The sequence below is a fragment of the Vigna umbellata genome, chromosome 8 (genome assembly GCF_029865625.1).
Source record: "Vigna umbellata cultivar VRB3 chromosome 8, Vumbellata_1.0, whole genome shotgun sequence".
Taxonomy (NCBI): domain Eukaryota; kingdom Viridiplantae; phylum Streptophyta; class Magnoliopsida; order Fabales; family Fabaceae; genus Vigna; species Vigna umbellata.
In genome coordinates this window covers 23,047,873-23,072,036 of record NC_142172.1, presented here as the reverse complement: position 1 = coordinate 23,072,036, position 24,164 = coordinate 23,047,873, and the positions used below count along the sequence as shown (strand labels likewise).

The window sequence follows — 24,164 nt, the reverse complement described above, 5'->3', positions numbered from 1 at the left end:
ATGCATATTTTTTCTATATATAAAAAAATACTAATGCATTAAGAAAGAAACTATTGTTTTACACAATATATAACTCTATTAATTAACAAAATTGGAACTTTGAAATAAATGTATTAATCTTGATGAATCTTTAATGACAAACTTTTAATTTATCAATATCCAAAAATTGATTTTAATACTGATTTACTCATAAAAATATGCATAACTATTTTTTCTGCATTAAGAAACTAATGTTTTACACATACATATAACTACATCTGAATTTTGAAACATATAACGTACCAGTTACTCATAAATTCTTAATCTCAAACTTTTAAAGTTTGGAATAAACTCATCTCAATAATGAAACATAAAAAAAAAATAAAAAAAATGGAGTTTGTTAATTTAATTTAACGAACAAAAGTTAAGTATATATAATAAGTGGAATCATTGTAATTCACAAATTACTTAGCTCATTTTGCATTTATGCTGATGATTATCCCTATTAGTTAGTTAAGTATTAATGGATCACATTTTTTTTATTATCATAAAAATTTAAAGGTGATACTAGTTGAAATTATGAAATTGTGACTTGATAATGGGTTATTATTTTCAATTTAAAAACAAATCTCTTAAAGACATAACTGAAAAATTATTAAAAAATAGTATTATTTAAATTTATGTGACTGATTAATTGAGTCTTGTTTGCATCACATCTTGATTAGTATATAATATTCTTTAGATCTCGGTTATGATATTGAGTATTTTTTTTGAACAAAATCACTCTTGATTAAAAAAATTAGGTTTACATAAAAATCTGATTATAAAGATTCTAAAGGTTTGCTTACTAGAAAATGTTAGCATCTTGTGATATGTTCAAATATTTGAACTCTCCTAATTTTTTATATGAGCAAAATAGTGTTCTCGTAAAGCTTTTAAGGTCTCAAACGAAGATATAATGCAAAAACAGTCAATGCAAAAATATAATGTAAAAACTCTAAAACTAAAGAAAAAACATGATGGTTTTTTAATCATAAGTAGAAAATAACACTATGTGAAATATATTAACTATTCTCTCATACTCTTTGATTCCAAAGACACTTACACTCTCTAAAGGAGACCTAATCATTTAAATTAAACCTCATAATACTCTACTACAAGATTATAAAAAAAAGTCAAATACAAATTTACAAATTTACAAACTTTACAATGTCTAAACATCATGAATCTTAAGTTTATTATATAGCCACTATCGCTCATTGCATTATTTATCGTAAATGATATGAAACTTTTCAAAATATATTAATTTTATCAACTCAACAATTTTTTAAAAAATTGATTCTTAAACAAAAATATATTACAAACCGAAACTACTAAATAATATATTTAGCTTAGATATGGAGCCAACCTACCCATACAAACCATAATTAAAGAAAAAAAAAACTTACTCAAAATCAATTCATATTAGTCTAAATTTGATTGTTCTTTAAAGTGTGATCTATAATTAGAGAGAAGGTAAAAAAAAGCAATATTAATATCCTAGAAAAATGTGGAAGAAATTTGAATAAAAAAGTTTTAGAGAAATAAAATTGAGTACTTCAAATTCTAATTTATATATTAAATATAACTTTAAAATTTTATTTTTTAAAAGTCCTTATTAAACATTAAAAAAGAAACTGATCTCACGATACCAGTTTAACTTAAACTGTTTAAAATCATATTATACATAACTTAATCCTCCAACTAAGAAAAGAAAAAGAAACAAAGAAGAAGCAAAATGAATCCAGTATTGACTGTGCATTAAAACGAATCTTATTCATACTTGCTAAATATGGCATATCTGCTTCCTTCTTATTCAAGACAAGTCTTAAAAGTAGTGAAGAGGTCCCTAGAAGTATTCTTTCTCTCTTTTACCATCTTTAACCCGTTCCCAAAACTAAATAAACTAAATTATTTCAGAAAACTTTCTAACATAACTTCTCTAAATTCTAATTTTAACTTTATGTAAGAGTTAATTTAAATTACGAACTTGATCTTTTCATTTAATTTTTCTTAAAATATTTTCTGTAATATTTATCTAAACCTATTTTTCTAAGGAAATTTGTTCAAACATATCCAACTTTAAGGTTTTTATTTTCATATATATATATATATATATATACGAGGCAGTGTCCCTTCCCTTGACAGAGTTCCCCTTCTTCCTGTCTTGCACTATTCAGAAAACAGAAAAGAGAAAAAAATGTCTACTGAGAAAGACAATGCTGATACATCAGACAACACTGTTCAACCATCATCAAGTGTAAACAATCCTCCTGAAAAATGGCAGTTTGGAAGAGCACTCGCATATAGAGCAGTTTATGGTTTTAATGCTTCCAATCACAGAAAAGGTAAATGTACTGCTGCCAAGATATTACCAAGTAGGCTCAGCAAGGTCTCAGTGTCAACCGGTGACACAAGTGATAAATAAATACTTTGAAAAATATGCCTTCTTCTATGTATTTATGTAACCTTCTACTTCAAGCATGGATTATGATATTTACTGTTCTCTCTGTTTCATTTATATGTAGATTATAGTGTAACTCTATGCAATATGATTTTCATATCTTCTTGCGCATACATATCTGAGATAAATAGTTCACATTTCAATGCAGTACTGAATAAATGCAGAGTTCGGTGTGCTTTTTGCTAGTCATTGGTGCTAATGGCTAAAATGTCACATTTTCTGTCAAACTTGTAACAAAGAGTGTTTAATAATTGATTATGACTTCCGTTCCATCAACTTACAACTTCTTGTTATCCATATTTGTCATCGCCTAAGACTTAACAGTTTAAATATATTTTCTTTCTTTATTCTTTTTAAAGATAAAATTTTGAAATTCTAAATTTTAAAAGAAATAATACTTTTGAATGTGGAGATTCATCTTATATTAATGGATTATATGTCATATATACTTCAATAGTTCATCAAATTGAGGTATTTAATTAAATCGAAATCATAGAATGAAATGTATGAATAATGTCATCTTCTCAAATGAAACTCTGTTTTTAATTTTTGGGTCAGAAGCTAAATGAAAAGGAAAAAGTGGGCCTTTCATTTCTCAAATCAAATTTCGGCTATTTCTTCCTCACCCCCTTATTTTCTTCCTGCACCCATAGTTTCAAGACTTCGTCGGTTCGTCCTTCTTATGCATCCATTCACTAACATTTTGGAAAATATAAACTTATTTTCAAGAATATGGAAAAGGTTGTGAGTTCAACTTCTCCATTAATAAAAATTAAAAATTAACATTTGTTGATGGAAAAAGAAATTGTATTGCAAAAGATTTTCATAATAAATTTTGGCAAGGAACATGGGGTGAAGCTCGTGCAAGAGACGTTGGAACTTGTTGACAAAAATAATAAAAAATACGAACAAAAATTTTCGTGAGAGAGAGAAGTGAGTAGGTTTACTCTCTTTGGCATTTGGCATTATTGTCTTTTGCATTACTAGTTGTTGGCATTACTAATATGTTATAAAATTACGTTCCAAAATCCTATTTCAAAAATTTCAAGAAATTTTTTCCCCGGAATATTTTCAGAATAAGTAATATAAAAGTCATCATTATTGTAATAGTGCAATTTAGTAATTATGGAAATAGGGGAAAAAAAGTCCATAAATATTCTATTGTCTTGTAATACACTTCATGGACAAATGAAACAAAAAAGTGTACACATCATAAAACACACTCTCCACAAATTATGGTCAAGGACTTGTCTTCAAACATAAAAGATTACAATTTTTTTTTTGTAAAAGTAATATTTTTAAAAAGAATACAATATTAAAATGAGTTAGTTTTTTTTTTCTTAAAAATTTAAAAGTTAGTTAATATTTTTCAAGGAATTGAATTTTTTTTAGGAATGAAAAACAAAATCTAGAATTGTATCTAGAATCATATTATTAAGTTGTTCAATGTTGATAACGATGTTCTACAAATATTTTTCAATGTTTAAAAACAATCCAAGCCATATAATCAAATCATGCAACATAAAGTGTCAAGAAAGAACACAAAAGTTGTGTATCAAATTTATAATGCTAAAGAAAAAACTATACATAGAAGAAATTCATTACATCTAATTCTAATAAAAATGAGAATGAGCTACTCCTATATATTTAGAATATACAAAATGTCAAAGAGAATAACATATTTGTACAATTATTTTACCAAACACACTAGACAAATGCACTATTAGTGGGTTCAACATTCTTCTAGCTAGGCAAGACTCCTATTCGTTAGACGAGAATGTCTCAAAATGATTTTATCTTATTTGGCTTCAAGTTTTCATATCCCAGCAAAACATGAGGATAAAAGTAGTAGTCGCTTTTTCCTTCAAAGAAATGGTTTAAACCATCAACATCAAATGAACAATGTTTATGCATTAGTTCAAAATTATTCTTTTATCACAATGTATTTCATCAGTTTAAAAACATAAAAAAGTGGTGGAGTTTAGTAACATAGGAGACATGTATTACATCAGTTCATATTGAAATTGATGTAAAATGTACTTTGAGGTGTCCTATTACATCGGGTGAGACTTGAACTGTTGTAATTTGTTTAGGTAATGGTCTATTGAATCGATTGTAATAAGAATCGGGTTTAAAAAAAGTCCTCTCGCAACGAAAACGACTTGTCCAAATTTCTTCCTTCCTCTTCAACTCTTCTTTCGAGTTTTTTCGAAGCCATTGTAACTACGGTGAAGGTTCTTTCATCAGCATCTTCATCTTGCTTCCCACCACAACTATCCATTACACGTGACTTTGTTGTCCTATTTGTTCACTTTTGTTTTTATCCAAGATGCTAGAGCTTTGTTTATTGTTATTGGTCTGCTTGTCATCGTTGGTCCTCTTAATAACATTGGTCTACTTGTTGCAGCCGCATGATCGTCACTAATGTCGTGGTCACTGTTGCTACAACTTCATTGTTTTGTTTTTCTCTAAATCTGAACAGTTCTCACTAATATAGTATGTGGATTTAAAAAAATACCACATATTACATTGTTTAGTGACAAAGCTTTTATAATATGTTGATTATTTTTATTCTCATTACACATATTATATTACATTTGTTGTTTTCAAATGTAATATGTCATTCAAAAAAAATTTCGTTCTTCCACTACAAAAATCTACAATGTAATGTTCCAAGGGTTGAAATATGGCAAACTCTAAAGGCAATTAACCTTGATAATTTTGCAACATAAATGTCATCATTGACTTATGATGTCAATGAAGATACCTGTAAGAGACAAAATTATTTAAAAAGTAAGAAAAATGATACCTAACAAGTTAAAAGGAACAAACCAAGTAATTATTGATAAAATATTCATTAACCTGAGTTTGTAATTCAACATAAGAAGGAGAAGTAGAGGATGACCCATTATGAGAATGAGCATTGACTCCAAAGACTTCAGATGGGCAAGGATCTAAACCTAGACTGCGAACGTGTCCACAATGTTCTTGGATTCCTAAAGCATAAGCCAATGAATCTGAATTAAATATTTCTTTTGATTGAGACGATGATGTTGTGGACTCATATGCTTCAATTGTTTTCTACATACAATGATTAATAAAATAGTGAAATTGGCTAAATAGAGAAAACAAGTGCTCAATTCCAAAACAACAAGGAATACTATGACCCACTTCTAGTTTTTGTATTATTCTCTCCCAAAATATTAGTCATAATAAATGATGCTACCATTAAAAACATTGAATTTGTATAAAGAGATAAACTATCAGGATTTGAAGAAAATACAGAAAGAAAACAAGTAAAGAATATTAAGCACATGTTATCATTTCAAATTTACGCAACACAAATGTGAGTTAACAAATTTTAAATCAAGAACTAATTAAGCATCATCAACTCAATAAATTACAGTTTTAAATGTAAGACCCGTATAAAATAAAAATATCTTTTTATTTTATTATTATATTTGATAATATTACATATTAATTTGTGGTGTGTTATTGGATGATGAAATTGTTATGGAGATGAATAAGAATTAGTTAGTTTTTAGTTTTATTTTAAATTTTAGAAAATTGTTAAAGTAAGGTTTAAAGGGCATTAATTGCATTAGTTTTCCAATAAAGTGAAATGGTTTGGTGGTTAGTGTGGTGTGCATTTTGAATTTTTGCTGCCCTATCTTGGCTTCGAGTCCCTAGGAGAGCATTCAACCTGATTTTTCTCCTTTTATTTTGATTGGTGGGGCCCATGTTGGCCCAACATTGTGTAAGAGAGAGAGACATAGGCGAGATGCCTACTCTAGCATTGGCAGAAAGGCCTCATTCCTAGGAATGGCAAAAAAATCGGTGCCCACAGGTATTCGCGGATATAATACATGATGAATAATTGGTACCTGTGAATATTTTGAGAGAGAAAATTTTTTCCAATACAAGATGTTGATCAAGTTGTCTTGGTCAACCACACTTTACCAACACCATAGTTTGAAATTTTTACCGTTATCACCATAGGACTATCCCGATCGAGATCAGGAGCTTTGAAGTCTTTGTTTGTTAAGGTGATCAGCATGGTTCTCACCCTTCTCTCCATCAAATGTACTGGTTTGAGTGATCGGATATGCCTCTTCCGAGTGGCTGCTAATGATCTTCCTCCAATAAATCCTCCAAACATTGTATTGATCATGCTCTTAGAGGGCAGTCTCTGTTCCAACTTCTACTCCGACTCTAGCGTCGAGATTGCTCTCTCTCTATAGATCAAGTCTGGGAGTTGCCTTTTGAGAACTTTAGGGTGGGTTGCGTTTATGAGGAAAACTTATTTCTAACTACTCAGTCATAAAAAACTTTTTCAATTGTCTTTCCCTGATTAATTATTCAATTTTATCCTTAAGGGTTGCACATTCCTTGGTGGTATCTCTAATAATGCGGTGGTATAGACAATGTTAGTTATCATCTGCATTTGGGAGAGTGTGCTTTTACCTTGGTGCGGGCAAAAGATCTACGCTAAGAGCCTCTTCTAAGATCTTTGCATGCAGCGCATTCAACAATATTGATGAAAGCACATGCCTTTGGCCTGCTCCTTGGATCTCAAATCCTAATTCCTTTTGAATAATTTTTTGTTTGTTCTCTTCTTATCACTAGGTACAAGTTTCGCTTGCATATGCTTTATGACACTAGTGCAATCAAGGGAAATGACATCGGTTATTTTCGCTTATAGGCACCGGTTCCGCAACCGAGGCATATACAGGTGAGGTAAAAAGAGTAGGCTTTTTGCCTCGGTTCGGGACCGAAGCATAAGGGTTTGAATTATGCCTCGGTTCACAGACAACCGAGGCAATAGAGTGTTTTCATTTTATTTTTTATTTTTAGTTCCAAATGGCACATCCATTTTTCCAGACCGCAAATGGAAGGTATGCAATTTTTTTGTCTTGGATATTAGAAACTTCTTTGATTGCGCCGAGTAGAAAAATCACTGTCATCTTCATCTTTGATGAAGGGTTTAAATCTGGCGAGGCCACCACTTCCACTCCCAACTTTGACAATAAATGTAGTTGTGCTTCCTTTTCCAGGGCCCTTGCTCTCAATCCATATGTGACCTCCCATGAGGCTTACAAATTTGAATCAATTTTATGGAGGAGTCATACTTAATAGACGAAATACAATAATTATTTACGCTTATTGTAATAAAATCCATTTAACATATTGAGAATTGAGAGACTGCAGCAAATTCAAAATACTATTCGATGATGTTTCCCCCTACCTTTTACAAATTGCAAGCCCAAACCTGCACCACTGCTAGAGGAAGATTGATATTCCTGTAGAACAAAGAAACCTGTAGAACAAAAGAAGAGGAGGATATTGCGTGAACCAAAACCTATAGAACAGAGAAACCCAAAAAACCCCCAAACCTATTACCTTACCTACGTCGTCGGCGAGTATTACCATCAGTGTCACAACTTCTGAATCACCGCCCAATCTTACCAGAGAGAATCACAACTCCTTGATCTCCTCTACTCGGAGCCGCCGCGCCGCGTTTCATCGCCGCTTCCTCCTTCACGCCCTGCCACCTATGTAGCCTGTGAGTATTGCCATCAGCGCCACAACTCCTGACTTGCCGCCCAATCTCGCCGAAGAGAATCACAGCTCCTCGATCTCCTCTACTCGAAGCCGCCGCGCCGCGTTTCATCGCCGCTTCCTCCTTCACACCCTGCTAGTAAGTCGACGTCTTTGACAACGATGGCTGGTGGGTGGGCGAGATCTCCATGGCAAATGTCGTCCGGCAACACCTCACCACCACGCAACTGCTAAAGTCAGAAACTTTCATTTAAATAAACGAATCTGCAGTGAAGAGGGGGAACGCGAGCAGCAAGGGAGGCGAGCAGTGGTGGAGAACGCGAGCAGTGGTGACGGGGCGCACTGGAGGAGGGGCGTTCACGGCGAGGGAGGCGTGACGAACGTGGCGGTGGAGATGCGGCGAGGGAGGCGCGAGCAATGGTGGAGACTGAGTAGTGGTGATGGAGAGCAAAGTGCAGAGAAAGAAGAAAGCTCTTCGAGTTTACGCGAGGCAGTAGCACCCTAAAGGTTTCAGCACCCAAAATAATTAAGATTATATGCCTCAGCTCCCCAGGCCACCGAGGCAGTAGCACCCTGACCAAAAAAGTGTCAGAGGCTACATTTTACTTTATGTTTTTTTTCAGCGTTATGTGTTTCGGTTTTTTCTGATAACCGAGTTAGTAGCTCTATTTCCAAATAGGTGTGATATGAAAGGTCAGAATAAGGTCAAATCTGAAGGGTTATATGCCTCGGGTGGTTATTTAACTGAGGTAATAAAGCTATTATGCCTCGGTTCTCCTGGAACCGAGGCCTATAAGTTCGCTAAAATTGAAAAAGTGTCACCGCTTTTTTATATGTTTCAGGCGTATTAGCCGTGTTAGTATCCCAATTCTGCACTAGTGTGAAGTCCCTCTTTTCTTCAACTTGCATGAACTTAGCCACTCGCTACCTAAGTTCATTCAAATTCTCTACTTGTTGCATGCATAAACTATCTTCGAATGGCCTAGGCTGTAGAGTGGTGATCATGTGATGCATGGCAACTTTGGGGTTGAGGTCCCTAATCTGCAATACTTTTCCAAACTGATCCATGAACGCTCAGAGAGACTTATTCTTCTTTTGCCTAATATTGACCAAGGCAATTGAAGTCGAACCTAGTTGGGTTGGGGTATAAGGAACACAGTTCTACGTGCCTTGTTCCTACCAAATAATTGCATTTTCATTGCACAATGTCCTTGTCCATATGTTCCAACATGTTCCTCATCATCCCCAAGGGATCCATCAACCATTCGTCTGAAGCCACCTCCACAACAATGTTGCTCATCATGTTTCTTGTGGTTACCATGTGAGTTTAAAAATGTTTTCTCACTCCACGGTGGATGCCAAATTTTTTGGTGTATAGGGTTGACCAGTCACTTCAAATGGGACAGTCGTTGAAAATCCTAGTTCCAAGTCACTTCTTGTTCGTCTCCACCTATCAAGAATACCTGCCAAAGATCCTTCGATACTAAAATTTGTTCGAATTCGAATGCAAGAATAAGAAATATATAATCAATCACCTTAATTATCTAAAAACTCTATTTATAATTTTTATAATAAACTTTTAATTAGAATTAACCTTCGATCCAAACACTAATGCAAAAAAGACTTTTAACGTCACCCTTTAGACGTCTGACCCTCGAATTTCCAACGTAAAAAATGACCGGAGGAATTTTTAGTAAATAAAACAACTATTTAGTAGTCGGTTATGGAAGGGCCCGACGTCTAAATACTCATATACGTCGGCTCCCCCGAATAGACGCCAAAACTAAACGAAAAAGTTAAAAAAAAATAATTTTTTATTCTATTTAGACGTCTGTTATGGAAGGAACCAACTTCTGAAGCACTTTAGACGCCTGTTAATTGGGGGAACCGACGTCTAAACCCTAAACCTAGAAATTTAAAAAGTCACTTTTTGACTCCATTTAGACATCTGATCCCGTCACTCCGACTTCTGAAGCACTTTAGTCGTCTGTAAATTGGGGGAACCGACGTCTAAATCCAAAATCCAGAAATTTAAAAAGTCACTTTTTGACTTTGTTTAGACGTCTGATCCCGCCACTCTGACTTTTGAAGCACTTTAGACGTCTGTTAATTGGGGGAACTGACGTCTAAACCCTAAATCCAGAAATTTAAAAAGTCACTTTTTGACTCTATTTAGACGTCTGATCCCGCCAATCCGACTTCTAAAGCACTTTAGACGTCTGTTAATTGGGGGAACCGACGTCTAAATTTTGGCATTAAAACACCGTGAACGCGAGACAGTCGTTACGCGCACTCATTGTTCATCATCTTCGTCGCGTTTTCTCTCTACGGGTTATGATTTTCAGGTTCATTTTCTCACTTTTGCACCGTTTTAAATTAATTTTACTCCGATTACATCACTCTTTGATGCATTATCTTTCATTTGAACCGATTAAAATGCGTTTTCGTTGGGTTTTGGTGCAGTTATTCTCGTGTCTTTAGGCAGCATTCTATGGCGGCGATTTCTTGCGTTTTGTACTCCTCCAATTCCCTCCAGTACGTTTTTAAAACCATCCAATAAAAAAAATGTACAATACATTCTCTTCAACTAAAATATAAAGTTGTAAACTCGAATCACTATGAGTCAGGAGCAGCCTCAGAGACGTCTAACCTATATGGATCGGACGTTTATATAGACGTCGGACCTATATAGGTCCGACGTCTATAGAGACGTCTGACCTAAAGGGTCCGACGTCTCATTAACGTCACCCATATAGACGTCGGACAGAGATTAGACGTTAAAAGCCCAAAATAACAGACGTCTAAAGTCCTTTTTGCACTAGTGAAATTCATTTAAATCTAATAACTAACTTAACGATAGTTAATTGTGCATCTTAAGCCATGAGCATAAGTGTTGAATTTTTCGATTAAGATAACAAGTTTCGGTTTGATTAGCCATTTGCGTGGCAGACTGGCCCACTCCTTTACTGGCCAACAAATGCAAACAAATTATAACCAAAACTGTAATAACAGTTTGTTGGTATTAGATTAAGAAATTTACGAATAGAAACATGTAGAAGCACTGGACGATTTAATGCAACAAAGACAAAATTTGCGTAAGGAAACATTAAAGAACATTATATGATGATGAACAATAATATATATATTAATCAATCCTTCATGAACATTTATAACAATCGGATATAACAATAAGTATTACAATTCATCACACACTCAGATATAAAAGAGCGGATTGCAACTACAAAGTTCAACTTACTTGAACCTCTTCAACATTAGCAAAGCCCATATTATACAAAGGTTAGTAACAAGTAACTAACCTTATAATATGATTGTATAGTTTTGACTAATTTAAAAGAATATCCAATACCAGCATATGAACAAATGCTAACTATTAGACGATCTTTTCACTGTAAAACGATGCAAGGCAGTCTCAGCAAAAACCATATGCAATCACCCAACTCCTTCTCATTCAAATATTCTTTATAGCCAATTGAAAAGTCATCTCTGCAACCTTCCCCTTCAAGGATCAATAATGACTATTTAAAAGTACAACAACACTTTATATATGTGAATGTGTATTTTTTCTTAAATCATATGTATATTTATACCTCTTGAAGATTTGAGAAGAGTAATTTTTGTAACGAACCCCTCATTTCTACCAAAAAATGGAAACATAAACCAGATGGAAATTCTGGTTGAATATTCCATGCATGCATAGGGTTGAAGTGGCTCATAACCCTAATGATCTCATGCTTATCTCTTGGTAACGACTATCAACAACATTTAAGTCTTGCAACCTCATTTGGAGGTAAAACTGAGCAATGAACTCTTCCGCCTTCGCATCAATCATCTCATCCCCTTCCACATCATTGCTATCACCATTATTATTCTTCTCCTTCACACCTTCTTCTTCACCTTTGTTATTATTATTATTATTATTATCATTCTCCTTCACTCCATCTTTTTCATTCTCCGCCTCCTGCACCATTTCGTTCAGCCCTACGGCCGAGGCATAACGGCTGCTACACCGAGACGATGAGCATGTATACACCGAAGTAGAATCAAACGCATCATCTCCGGGATCAACGCAATTCGCAAACGGCGTTGAGGTGATCATTATTTGAGATTGAGGAATGTTTTTACTGTTATCTTGCAGTGTAGATTGGTCGGTTTGCATGTGCAGTGGTCTCATGGACCCCACGATGTTCCTCCACACGTTCTTGGACTCCTGATCCATAATAATTTTCGATTTCCTGGAACGCCCTGATCGCATCATGAACAGCGCCACCTTAAAAAAGTTCTTGAACCCCTTTGCCTTCTTGCGGGAAGAAAAAGTATTTATTTTCTTAGGTTCTTCATGAGGGATAATTGCTTTCTGGGCATTGCTAATGATCACAGAGTTTTCAGGGTTGAGCTCCATTATGTATAGAATTATAACAAACGAGATATTTCGCCCTGCTCACAAGCAGGGGAATATAGAAGAAGAGTGTTATGAGAAAAGTTTAAACTTATATTTTATGTATATATATATATATATATATATATATATATATTTATTTATTTATTTGTTTATTTATTAATGAGAAATATTTGAGGTTATATTATGCGTGGAAGTTAAAGAAGGGAAGGAGCCAGCACAAAAATATTGTCGTTACATAATTGTGTAACTAACAAACAGTGTCATAGTATTTGGGGACATTATTGTTTGAGGGAATTCTAATAATATTGGAATGGAAGCATACCAGAGAAGGAAGGTTCATGAGTGGCGGTTTTTTAGGCAAAGGATTCGCAGAGAAGGTTTGTTTCGGGGCAACTGTTACCTTTATTTTTTGTTCTTCTTTTAGTTGAATCGGTCCTCCAGTTTAATAGGAAAAGACATTTTCCTCTCTCTCTCTCTAACAATCAACTACAACTTGTGTACTTGCAATAAATGAAACCCTGGAAAATAATCGAGTTATGAGAAATAAGATGTATCAATTTTGTTAGTGTATTTTTAAAATAATACATTTGTACTTTTGTGGAATATATTATAAGAATATGCTTGGGAAGAATAGGTATTTTTGAAAACTTATATTAAAGAAAAAAACAATAGATTTTCTATTATCAGTTATGAATAGAGTGACTGTTGATTAAAATAAATATGAAATTTAGATTTGGATTTGTTTAGATTAAGATAATATTAAAATTTCATTTTCCTAAATAATATTATTTTAATTTAATGCGGTATATCAACATTTGAAATTTATAAAGTTAAATTTATTTTACACTAATTTCATTAGTAATGACTAAAAGAGAATAAAAATGTATAAAGAAAAAAATATTTTATATTAAAAAACAGATATATCACTTGATACATAGAGAAAACATTTTACTTAAATATTTTTTTATATGTTGCATGCGTTTCTTGTGGATGCATGGGCCATAGAACCCTTTATATACAGGGTTCTCCTCTCTCTTGGTTCATAGTTGACTTTGAAAGAATAATATAGTTTTCCTTTTATCATTCTCTCTCTTAGTTACATTTAGAGCTTGTTCATCTTTTCCATGGTTTTCGAATCAATATCACTCATTCTGACCTACCTAATCAACCAATGTTTCCTGCACCTAACCTGTTTCTCCCTACATCTATTATTTTATATATTTGTCTTTCTTTTATTAAAAGTCAAACAAAAATTAATGATTAGTTAGTGATTTCTCAACCACCAGCAACCCTCCTAACTCTCAACAACCCTAAATAGTATAAACCATAAATAACATCTGTTACCCTACATGCACCTCATTCGTTGTTGTTATTTTTTTTACTTTCATTTTTCACTTCTTCAGTGTACTATTATACTGTTTTATAGATTTAGAGTTGCAGTGGTTGTGTCCAGTAGTGTTGTGGACAGTAGTAGAGGAGGAAGAAAACAATATTGGTGGTGCTGTAGACAGTTGAGAAGGAAGAAGGTAGTGAGAGCTCACAGGTTAGTATATTATTTTTGAAGTAAACACGTAAACCGCCATTGGAGATGCGGTTAACAGTGGCGTAGTTGGAACGCAGGTTACAGTAGGTCGAAATTCGAATTTCAGCTCACCCCCAACCGCATTTCGAACTGCAGTTTAGGGGTGTCGCACTTCCAAGTGCGGTTTCACTGTGCTTTCATTTTTTTAGCCTAGTCTTCACATGCTTATCATTTTATGTTTATTAGGACATTGCATTCTGAATCTTCTCTCACTTTTGTTGTTTGTTTATTGTGATATTACGGTTTATGCTTGCTTATGATCTTTATTTGCATATTGTATTATGAATCATGTCTCGTTGTTGTTTATTATTATATTATGGCTTATAGTATGTTTGAGTATGTATGATATCCAGTTTGATTTACTACATGCGAATGTTAGATTAATAAGTTGAGAGCAACAAGTTTCAAAAGAGACCTAAGCATAACTGTGTTACCATCTTTTATCTTGGCTTCATATCCAAGACTCCTTTACCTAATGTCTATTAACTTTGAGTGTTGACATATCTATTCATATGACTTTAATCTTTAGATGGAATGTCATACTCCTGTTAGATTAGATATTACAAATACATTTCGAGAGGGTTAGTCATCTTGGTTATATTTCATATTGGTTAATTTGAAGCAACTAAGAAAGTGTTCAACTATTTTTTTAAAGTGATAGAAACAAAAATTCATTTACAAAATTTTGATAGACTTTTAACCTATTAAAGTTATTTTAAACTATATTAATATTAAACTATACGTGTTAATGAATTATTATTTCATTTAATTTTTTATTTAGTATTTAGTTTATAAAATTTTATGTTATATTGTATTTTAATTATTTTTATGTATTAGTTAGTAATTTAAGTGTATTTTTTTTAAGTAATAGTTAATATGCTTTTTTTTTAATTTTTTTATTTGTTATTAATTTTTCACTGTTTTATACGTGAAGTTATATTTAATTTAGAATAAGTTTAATTTTATTTATTTAGTATTTAGTTTAGAATAGAATATTTTTTGTTATTTTTTATTTTTTGTGTACAATTTTTATGTGTTAATTATTTTAAGTTTTGATTTAATTTATAAGATGTTTATATTTGGTAAATTTTATACAAATTTTAAAAGTTCTCGCAAATTTTTAATTGTTATTTTTTAAATTTTAATATTGTAATGCTTATTGTAGGTCTTATTTAATTATATAAGATGGATAACTATCCATTTCTCAATTCTCAAATAAATTCTGATTTTATGTAGGAATTTTCTTCTTTTATAAATGAAGTTGGTGAGGGTGATTACACAAATAACTTTTCTACTGATCAAATCTTCCCATCACGTGCCGATTTAATTAAATGGGTTCGAAAGATTGCATTCGACCTTGGATTTGTTGTTGTGATTATAAGATCTGACACAACAACTGGTGAAGCTGGAAGAAAGACATTCGTTGTGTTAGGCTGTGAAAGGAGTGGGAAGTATAGAAAGTGTAAGCTAGATGTTCAACCTAGTGTATCTAGCAGAAGAAAATGTGAGTGTCCGTTTAGGTTAAGGGGTAAACCTAAAGGACACAGTTGAGCGTTAAAGGTTATGTGTGACTATCACAACCATGAATTAACGAAGACTTTGGTTGGTCATCCTTTCGCGGGGAGGTTAAATGCTACTGAACAATCAATTCTTGTTGACATGAGTAAGAGTCAAGTTAAGCCGTCAAATATTCTTTTAACTCTTAAAGAACATAATGAAGATAACATGACGATGATAAAGCAAATATATAATGCGAGATACACTTTCAAACGATCTTTGAGAGGGTCGAGAACGAAAATGCAACAGTTGATGATGTTGTTAGATAGAGACAAATACATCCAGAGAAGTAGATGTTTGGACGATTCGAACGTAGTGAGTGACCTATTTTGGACACATCTCGATTCAGTGCACCTAGTAAATTCATTTAATATTGTCTTCTTAATGGATACAACGTACAAGACGAACAAATATCGTCTTTCGTTGCTTCAGATTGTAGGAGTCACAACCACTAGATTGACATTCACAGCCGCCTTTGCATTGCTTTCAAGTGAATGCCAAAATAATTTCACTTAGGCACTGAAAACGTTCAAAGGATTACTACTGACATCAGAGGGCGGTCCACCCGTTGTTGTCATTGACAGAGACCTTGCCTAGAGATGACATCTATGGTTGCTCCTTCACATAAAGTGAAAACCAAAGGTGCCCAGAAGACTAAATTTGTACGTCAAGAGAGGTCTACGAAACGTGACCCATCATATTTTGAGCACGTTGACACTTTTCATTCAAGGACAGAGCCTTCATCACAAAAATCACAAGTCAAATCGAAGCCAAAAGAAGTTGTGCGAAGACCGGTACCGATGTTAAATCAATTTCATCTGATTTGTCATCCATACATTGTCGATGTTGTTGATGTTGTTGCCGATGGTCATTGCGGTTATCGATGCATTGCTGCTTTGTTGGGTCTAGGTGAAGAGGCATGGCCTGTTATACGACATGACCTTTATCAAGAACTAACTCAGTGGCATGATGAATACGCAAAATTAGTAGGAAGCTATGATTGATTGAAAGAACTACGACAGTCATTGCTTGTCCACGATCAATCACATGTATTTCTTATTTACCTCATAAACATTACTTATTTGTTATTTTGTATTTCTTTTCATAAATACTTACCTTCAAGCAATACAGGTTAATGCTAAGAAATGAATGACAATACCGGACATTGGCTATGCCATTGCAAATAGATACAATGTCATCTTAGTATGTTTGTCCTATGCTCAAAGTTTTAACATATTCCCACTACGCACTTCACCGCCTACTGATATTAGACAACATCAGATCTTATGCATTGGATATGTTAATGGATGTCATTTCATACAGGTAAACTTCCATTTCTATTATACTATAACCATTACCCATTATGATTCATTTAATAATATTAAGTTTTCAGGTTCAATTACAAGATGGTTGTCCGTTACCCATCGTGGACATCATTTCCTCAAACCATTGTTACCCAGAGGCGCGATCATGGTCGTCATTTTATACACATAGGATGCAATCATTTATGGAGTTAGTGAGAGTGAATAGAACTTATATAGATCTTGGGGAAGACTGAAATTAAGTTTGTTTTATAGTAATTTATTTATTCAAATGTAAATATTTTTTGTACTAATTCATTGTTTTGAATTGATTGTCGTATTAATTGTCCTTTATTTGAATTGTGTCTCGTTATATAATTTGATTGAATGAAGACGATTCATATTAACGCGTTCAATAAATTATAATTAATCACAGTATGAAAACCATACATAAAGATCCTGGAATAAATACTCAAAGTATAATTTAGCGTTACATAAATAAGCATTAGAAAAACATATATAACAATGTCCTTTCAAGAAAATGATGCTTGTCCATGCACATGACGAGCACCTCTACTAGTACTAGGCTCAAACTCCTCAATGGATCTACGAGCAACTTGCAGTTTCTCAGTAGTATGCTGATAAACTACAATGCCCTCTGTGACGTCTCGATAGGTTAACATGCTCTGCAGCATCCTGATCACACGTCGCATACCACCCTGAAATGAATATAACAAAATAAATAAATTAACTATGTAAACAACAATTGATATTATAAACAATCACACTTAGTTTCATTACATACCAACAATCCAGATTCAGGCGACTGTCTACGACGAACTGGGGCACCGGGATGTCATCCGGAAGGTGTCGCCTCATGCGCGGTGCAAGACTAGGTCGGTCATCGTTGTTAGCTAGAGTGATGTATGGTTGGGACACCCATCTAAACCACACTAGGTATCCATCAGCGCACGCAGAGGGCTCATGAGCTTCAGCGACACCAGTAATGACATGCTCTACATACCTCAATCGATTTAGATCAATCGTAGGAATGTCTGACAATGGAAGGCTCTCAGGCAAACGTGGTATGTTCTGCTGAAAACTAAACTAACGCAACATGCGTTTAGGCAGATGTCAGTAAATCATGTCGCCTAGTCGGATCCATTCTAAAAACATACATATGGCCATGAATGGATAGGTACGTCTGTGCGAAATGTATGGATGCTAGATGATCGCATCATAAGTGAGCTCATCCAGATATGTCCGCCCCTCCGTCATACTCTAACCTTGCCTCTGATAAAGACATATTTTACCATGATTTCAGTGTTGAATTAAGAGAAAATATCAACTCTTTCTTAGCTTTTTGCCTTGTAAATCCTAGTTTTCTTTTAGTTTCTTAAGTGGTTGCATCTTAAATTTTAATGATTCAATTTCATCACTAATCCCCATTGTTTAGTATGTTTTGGTCATTTACATCCAAGCTTGTATGCCAAACTGAAGAACCATATAAGAAAAAATGAAGGTAAAAGAAGAAGTTTTGAGAGCAAAGATAAATGCTGAAGCTGGGGTGCGATTGGCGTGCAGCTGAGCCCCATTCGTCTAGACTTGCTGTAGTTGAGGTGCAGCTAGCGTGCAGCTGAGCGCTAGCTCTCTGGAATGCTGCTGCTGGGGTGCAATTGACGTGCAGCTGAGCGCCAACTTTGGAATGCTGCCGCTGGGATGAAGCTGGCGTGTAGCTGAGCAGTGGCGACGCTGATGTGACAAATTTGGTCTATTTAGGGCTGAAACGCAAGGGGATCTACATCTTTTGCTGCCTAAACACGATTTCTCTCATTTGGAGCTCTTGGAGGCGAGCTAGGAGCTGTGGGAATAGTCCTTCTTCACCCTTGGATCTTCTTCCTTGTTCTATTTCCACCATTGTTGTAAGCTTAAGCTTTCCATTCATGGAGGGCTAGTTTCATTGTTGTTGGGGGATTGATGTAGCCACTGAACTCTTATGTAAACTACTGTGTTTTGAATGAATATATGCCTCTTTCATTTATTGTTAGTGTTTAATTCCTTTTCTTAATGCTTGTTGTGAAGTTGCTACCCATGACATGATTTTAGGGTTTGCTTGATATTGGAAAATGTTGAGTAAATCTGGACTTGGATTAAACACCTAAAGGAAATAATATCTAGGGATAGAACTAGGAACTTTGGTTGTCTTAGATCTCAATTCTTAATGCGGAAATAATTGTTAGGTCTTCCAAGGGATTAGAGCCTAATAAGGAAGTCTAGGCTCTCTCTACCAAGGGATTGGGTTTGAGTAATTTAGTAGATTGACATTGGCATATTAATGAAGAGGAAGTGATTTTCTATACATAAGAGTGAAGTAGGTGAAATCATACCCCCAACAATATCATTCCATATCATTTCTAATCTTTCCATTTCCAAGTGTTTGAGTATCTAAGATCACTTTTATCATTTATGTTTCATATTTACTTTAATTGCACTAAAACCCAAATTATGAAGCATTATTTAGTCTAAGTTAGTTGGAAATTATACGATATTTTGGTGACACAAGTCTCTTGGAAAACGATATCTGGTCTTACCGGTTTTATTACTTGAAACAATTTGGTATACTTGCCAAAGTCTAAACAAGTTTTTGGCGCCGCTGCTGGGGACTCGGTGTTAATACTTTACTTTTGTGTGATTTTTAACCAATTTAGGCTTTATTCTTATATTCTTTTTACTGTGAATATATCATGAAGCCCGTGGATTGAGTTCTTTCTACCTATCTGACACTTGCCTCCTTCCCATGCCAGGAAGGTGCTCATATATCCACTATACAAAAAACATTACTTAAAATCTTGTAAAACTAAAATATACCTGTAGAAGAATGGAATATCCAGTTATATGCTTGTCGCTAGGTGCCACCTCTTCTCAAGGGAAACGATCAATCCATGATCGGCATACTCGTATGATAGGTTGACTAAGGAAGCCAACTCCCACATGGAGACATAAGGCTCAATAGCCTCATGGTACATTCCAAAATGTTTTAATTTTTTACCATGGGACATCACTTTGATCTCCCCTCGATCCTACATAAAAACACAAAAGTTATATAACAAAAATAACTAAACAATTAATGAACAATTAACATTTAGGTTGATGACTAACCCGACCTTGTCATATGGCAAATGCAACATGTTGCATATAATGTGTAAGCAAGGAGGTGTCACATAGACCTCTTGGAAATCCACCATCTTCAGCTTTATCTTCAACTTCATCTTCATCTTCATCTTCTTCATCACTATAGTCATCCTACTGTTGAACATCCTCCTGCTCAACATACTTGTCCTCACCATATCCCTGCTGTATAATTTTGTCCTGCTCCTCATACTCATCCTCATGAATAACATCCACAACATATTCTTGTATGCGTCTTCTACGAGCAGATGTCGTAGGTCGTCTCCTTTCATCATGTGATGAAATAGAAGGCTCACCACGAGAAGATGAAGTCTCACCACGAGAAGATGATCCACCTCTAGTTTTAACCATTTCTATTAACCAATTATATCATTAACCAATTATATACAAAAAAATAATAATTACATAATAATAAATAAGTTTAATACATCATTTGGTCCCTACTTTTGGGGGTTTGGTTCAAAGTGATCCTATCTTTTAAAAAAGTTCATTAAGGCCTCATATTTCGTTAAAAAATGTTCAATACGGTCCTTTTTGCTCACGCCGTTAAAAACATAACAGTGAAAATGACACCATGGCCAAACCTGAGTGAGTTGTGCAGTTTGATGAATATGTGGCACGTGTGAAGTGAAGTGAGCTGGTGGAAATATTTTAAAAAAATTAAAATGACGTAAGGTAGGTGGTAGGTTTAAGTATGGGTTAAAGAAAATTACCCTTATCTAAGACTAATTTCGCCATTTGTGGGTTCAACATTGTGCTGCAGGTGGTGTTGTAATGAGGGTTGGCTGTTGATTCCTTGAAGGTGAAATTGGAACAGCGTATGTACGTGAGGTAAGTGGTCCTTATCTAAGCCTAATTACTTGATGTTGTTGTTGTTATATTTGGGGTTAGGATTTAATTATATTTTGTTCGATTGACGATGATTTTGGGGGTATAAATTTGTTGGTTAAATATTGTATGTTGAATTGTTTTGTAATGCGTTGTCTATTGTGTTTTAAATATGATTATAGTTGTCGCTTCTTGGGTGGTTGAAGACAATGAGCAAGATTGTCAGCTTTTAAGGTTGATAGTGGTCTCATTCTTGTTAGTTTAAGTAATTTTAGTGGTCCCCGTTTGCATTTGAGTTGTAGGGATTGGGATGTCTGAGGAAAGGTTTGAGGTAGTGGTCCACCACGGTGGGACCTTGATAAAAAAAATTCCCCTTTAAGTACATAGATGGAGAGATTGCTTATTGGGACGTTGATCCCGATAAATGGAGTTTTTTTGAAATACTAGGTGCACTAAAAGATATGGGGTACCTTCAAGTGAAAGAGTTATATTACAACGTACAACATTTATTACATAAACTATATGATGATAGAGGAGAAATGAATATGGTGAAGGTGGCAAACGTTTTAGGGAAAGTTGACTTGTATGTTGTACATGGCGTGAACCATGTAGAGGTTGTAGAAGATGATGTGAACCAAATTTATGTACTTTGTGAAGCTGAAGCACATGGTTCGAGTGGTGAGGGTAGCGGGGTTGTAGGTTTCCCACATGTTGAGCGTGGTGATGAAGGAAATATGGAGGAGGTTGAAGTGTAGAATGAGGTTGAAGAAAGAGCAGTTGACTCTGGTGAAGTAGGTGTGCAGTTGGTGACTGAGGGTAGGTTGGTTAGTCAGGGTGAGTTGGTGAGTAGGGTGAGTTGATGGGGACAAATGACAGATTGGAGGTGGAGGTAGATGTAGAGGGTGGAGTTCAGGTGGATATAGATGGTGGAGTGGAGTTGGAAAGTAATGGTGGAGAGGAGGTGGATGGTGGAGTGGAGGTGGAACAAAGTGCTGGAGAGGAGATGGATGGTGGAGTTGAGGTGGACAGAATGGTGGAGTGCAGGAAGAAGTTGTAGTGGAGAGTGAGGATGGAGTGGACAGTGAGGTTGAAGTTGAAGTCGAGAGTGAGGATGGAGGACATATGGATCATCTTAGTGGTGATGAGTACGTGGAGGAGGCAGAAGAGGTTGGTATTGGTTTGGAGGATAGTGATGAAGAGTATAGGGCTGAAGCGAGTGCTAGGGGTTGTCAGATGTTGAATGGCATTATGATGTCCTATTAACTCCAAAAAACAGTGGTAGTGAGGACAACACTGAAGATAGACCAGAGCCAGGTTATTTTCCTACATATGAGAAATAAAAGTCAATGGCAGATTACAAATGGGAAGTTGGGACTTTATTTACAGATAAGGATAACTTTAAGGAGGCCATTAGAAGTTATGATGTGCATACTAGAGGGCTTTGAAGTTTGTTAAAAGTGATAAGCGTAGGGTGAGGGTTAGATGCATGGGTGGACAAGGTAAGTATCCATGGGTAGCTTACTATGGCTATTTGCCAACACGACAATTTTGGCAATTAAGGAAAATAAATGATACCCATAGTTGCAGTAGGCAACTTAACATTAAAATTATGAATACAAAGTGGCTGAGTCACGAAATAGATAGGTCTTTACAAGACAATCCAAATTTAAAGGTCAAAGACATATGTAATAAAGCATTACGTAAATGGAATACCAAAGTTTCCATCTCCAAAGCACGAAGGGAAAAATTAATGGCAACAAATCAACTTAGTGGAGATTTTAAAGAATAGTTTAGAAGAATATATGACTATGCACATGAACTGTTGAAGTCTAATCCTGGGTCAACAGTTAAGGTGAAGGTTGATGGCGATGATGGTGAGATAGTTTTTAAAAGATTTTATGTTTGCTTGAAAGGTTGTTGATAACAGTTGAAAAACTGTTACTTTCATGCTTAAAATTGATACTAAAAGCAACCCTTAACACTTAGAAACTAGCTTGAAATCATGCCTTTGGTCATATTTTTAGAAATAAGAGAGTTGGACAGGTTTATGCTTGATTTCAGTGTTTTTGTGCAGGTTTTAAGGTGAATTTGGTGAAAGAAGTGAAGAAGGATACAGATGGAATCAGAAAAGACATCAAAAAGTGCAAAAGGAGAAGCCGCAACTGCCGCTCAGCGGCAGTTTACCGCTGAGCGGCACTCAGGCATCAAAAAGTGCAAAAGGAGAAGCCGCAACTGCCGCTCAGCGGCAGTTTACCGGTGAGCGGCACTCAGGCAGTCACGTTGGATCCGCTGAGGGGTGAAAAGGCCCCTGAGGGGAGAAAAACAACTCACGCACTTACCACTGAGCGGTAGTTTACCGCTGAGCGGCACTATTTTTGGGCTTGGGCCTAATTTTCTGTAATTTTAGAATAATATATAAGCTTTAGGACGTCCTAGGGTTTGTATCTTTGGCTGGGAGGAAGCAGAAACACACTTTTCACCCCTTGGGGGTAGATTGGGAGATGGTGACGGCTCTCTTCTTCTCTTTCTAGGGTTTTTCTATCTCTTTCATTCTTTCATTATTGTTCATCTAGTTTCACCATGAATATGGTGAACTAAACCTTGTATTGTTGTTGGGGAATCAATGTAGTCTTGTGAAACTCTCATATATGGAATTTGTTTTAACATCTTATATTAAGATACATGCTTTCTTTCATCTTTAGTTAGGGATTTTTCTCTTTGCTTAATGCTTGCTTTGTTTAACTCATTCATTGCCATGATTATTGATTTTGTCGATATGGGAACGTACGGGGAAATCTAGATCCGGGGAATTTCTCCCAATAGCATATTGGTTGCCTTTAAGCTCCTGCACTTCAGAACTAATTACTAGGAATGCTAGGAATTGTATGAACTCGTAATTAAGGATAGACCTTCTTGCAAGGTGATTTAGAAAGTGGCATTAGCAATTGATGAAAAGAATGATGAATTCCTAAAGTATATGAGAGTGAACAAGATGAAATTGATAACCCCAACAACATAATCATCCATTTAATTCATTAAAGTGTTTGTTTTCCTCTTTTCCATTGATCAAATTCATGCATACATGTTTAATTACTGTCTTTTGCATTTAAACCTACAATCAATTGTTAACAAGTCTTAAATAATCAACAAATCATATAGCTAACTAGGCCGTGAGTCCTTTGGGAGAACGATACTTGGTCTTACCGAGTTTTGTTACTTGATACGATTCGGTCACACTTGCCGATT

The 24,164-nt window shown here is 34.8% G+C and overlaps 2 protein-coding genes across 2 annotated transcripts; one reads left to right on the top strand and one right to left on the bottom strand.

Moving 5' to 3' along the window:
* Positions 1-11,197: 11,197 nt before the first annotated feature.
* On the bottom strand, positions 11,198-12,501 carry LOC124821824 (uncharacterized). Its single transcript, XM_047293774.2, has one exon. It carries the CDS (start codon positions 12,459-12,461, stop codon positions 11,772-11,774), a length of 690 nt encoding a protein of 229 aa, XP_047149730.1. The 5' UTR covers positions 12,462-12,501; the 3' UTR covers positions 11,198-11,771.
* Positions 12,502-16,199: 3,698 nt separating this feature from the next.
* LOC124842981 (uncharacterized) lies at positions 16,200-16,604 on the top strand. The gene has a single exon (XM_047319599.1). It carries the CDS (start codon positions 16,200-16,202, stop codon positions 16,602-16,604), a length of 405 nt encoding a protein of 134 aa, XP_047175555.1.
* Positions 16,605-24,164: the final 7,560 nt, after the last annotated feature.

Coding starts and splice junctions, on each gene's coding strand:
- LOC124821824 (XM_047293774.2), bottom strand. CDS start 12,461: ATGGAGCTCAACCCTGAAAACTCTGTGATCATTAGCAATGCCCAGAAA.
- LOC124842981 (XM_047319599.1), top strand. CDS start 16,200: ATGACATCTATGGTTGCTCCTTCACATAAAGTGAAAACCAAAGGTGCC.